The sequence below is a fragment of the Echinops telfairi genome, unplaced genomic scaffold, assembly GCF_000313985.2.
Source record: "Echinops telfairi isolate 266 unplaced genomic scaffold, ASM31398v2 ScPeMD7_655;HRSCAF=1070, whole genome shotgun sequence".
NCBI lineage: Eukaryota > Metazoa > Chordata > Mammalia > Afrosoricida > Tenrecidae > Echinops > Echinops telfairi.
In genome coordinates, this window is record NW_022104553.1 from 4,627,063 (window position 1) to 4,628,701 (window position 1,639).

Genomic DNA, 1,639 nt, shown 5'->3' on the forward strand with positions numbered 1-1,639 from the left:
CTTATATATCTCAACCGTACAATTGTGCATTACTGAACCCAGAAGTAGTATGACTGAACTCGTAGGAGTAGCAGCGGGTGGGGGCTGGGCTCCTCATCCTCCCACAGCATCAATTAGTTTTTAATTTAATACTACAAGTTCCCAAGTTTTCTGTGCAAGCCTGAGGGAAAAACTGCCCCTCCCTTTGGTTGCTCCAGACTTGTCTAAGCATTCATCACATTGTTGGTATAATAGTACAAAAGGACTTATGTCAAGACTCAAAATGAAGTTAAGGTTCCCACAAACTGAGTGCTTACAAATTTAAGCTCTAATACAAGCCAATGTGGTAAAATGTTTTGATTTTATAAAGTAACTAGACAGACAGATATAGCTACCCTTGTGTTGGCTGCCACGCACACGGAGCTTACATACAACAGAACAAAATGTGGGCTTACTGGAGGGGTTGGGGAGAGAGGCTTTTTGTGGCATGACGTATGTGATGGGGAAGCAGCAAGACAATGGCCGGAGGACAGTGGAGGCAGTGTGGCCCATCCTGCCCTCCCCATGAGGCCTCGGCAGGTGCCAGTGTCCATGTAGTTCTTCAGCCAGTGAAACTACAGCATGGGCACATGCTGCCAGTTCCAGACCCAGTTCCCCGCCGAGCTAGAGAAACGGATTGATAGACAACAATTTGAAGAAACAGTTCAAACTCTAAATAAGCTTTATGCAGAAGCAGAGAAGCTTAGGGGCCAATCATACCTTGAAGGCTGTTTCGCGTGTTTAACAGCAGACACTGTCTTTTTGTGCATGGAAACCCATTATGAGAAGGTTCTGAAGAAAGTCTCTAAATACATTGCAGAGCAGAATGAGAAGATACATGTTCCCCAAGGTCTCCTTCTGACAGACCCCACTGAGAGAGGACTTCCAGTTATTGAAATTGCCACCAGTGCAGACAGAAGTACGAGCAGTGGAAGATAAATCTCAGAAGTAAAGATCCTACCTGCAGCTGAGGCCCTTCTGTATCTACTGGCCGACCGCAGGGTGTCCTTTACCTCCTCTCCACAGCATCGTTCCTTGTATCTGCTGCCAGAGCCACGGTGCCATTTACTCCAAGGACTAACTTTGAAAACTTCTGCTCCTTGAGTGGCCTCTAGTCTCTCAGCATCCACTTTGTGTCTCCAAACGATGCAGGACTCTGTAATCTTTTGGTTGGTTTCTGAGAAAACACAATGAAGCATTTCACTTTTTAATTCAAGGCTGTTTAATCAAATTATGCAGTTGGTCAACCCATTGCAAAACTATTATTTATCTGCAACCATTGGGTTTTCTTTGTTCCTTGGCCTAGATGCTCAGGTAGATTTAGACTGCAGCAAGCCCTATTTTACTCAGTATTCAGTCTTATTACCCCAAGTTAATAAAATGTTTTTTTTTTATCCAGGATTTTGGTCAAAGGTAGACTGCGTTCATAATTTTGCTAACGCATCTCTCCAATCTCAAGGATCAACCAGTTTTGCCATAACTCAGATCTTAAGATCTACTTGTGCTGTTCAGCTTCCGTAACCGAAGCTCATTGGAATAATAATGTATTGTTATTTGTTTCCTTATAGCAATTATTACTAATTAAACCAGTATTTAGTGCCATTTCCAGGTTTTTTAGTTT

General features: G+C 43.1%; 1 protein-coding gene across 1 annotated transcript; it reads left to right on the plus strand.

Annotated features, from left to right (window-relative positions):
- Positions 1–543: 543 nt before the first annotated feature.
- Positions 544–957, plus strand: LOC115870371 (golgin subfamily A member 7-like). The gene is given in 1 exon segment (XM_045292267.1): positions 544–957. A coding segment is annotated over 1 exon segment (414 nt).
- Positions 958–1,639: the final 682 nt, after the last annotated feature.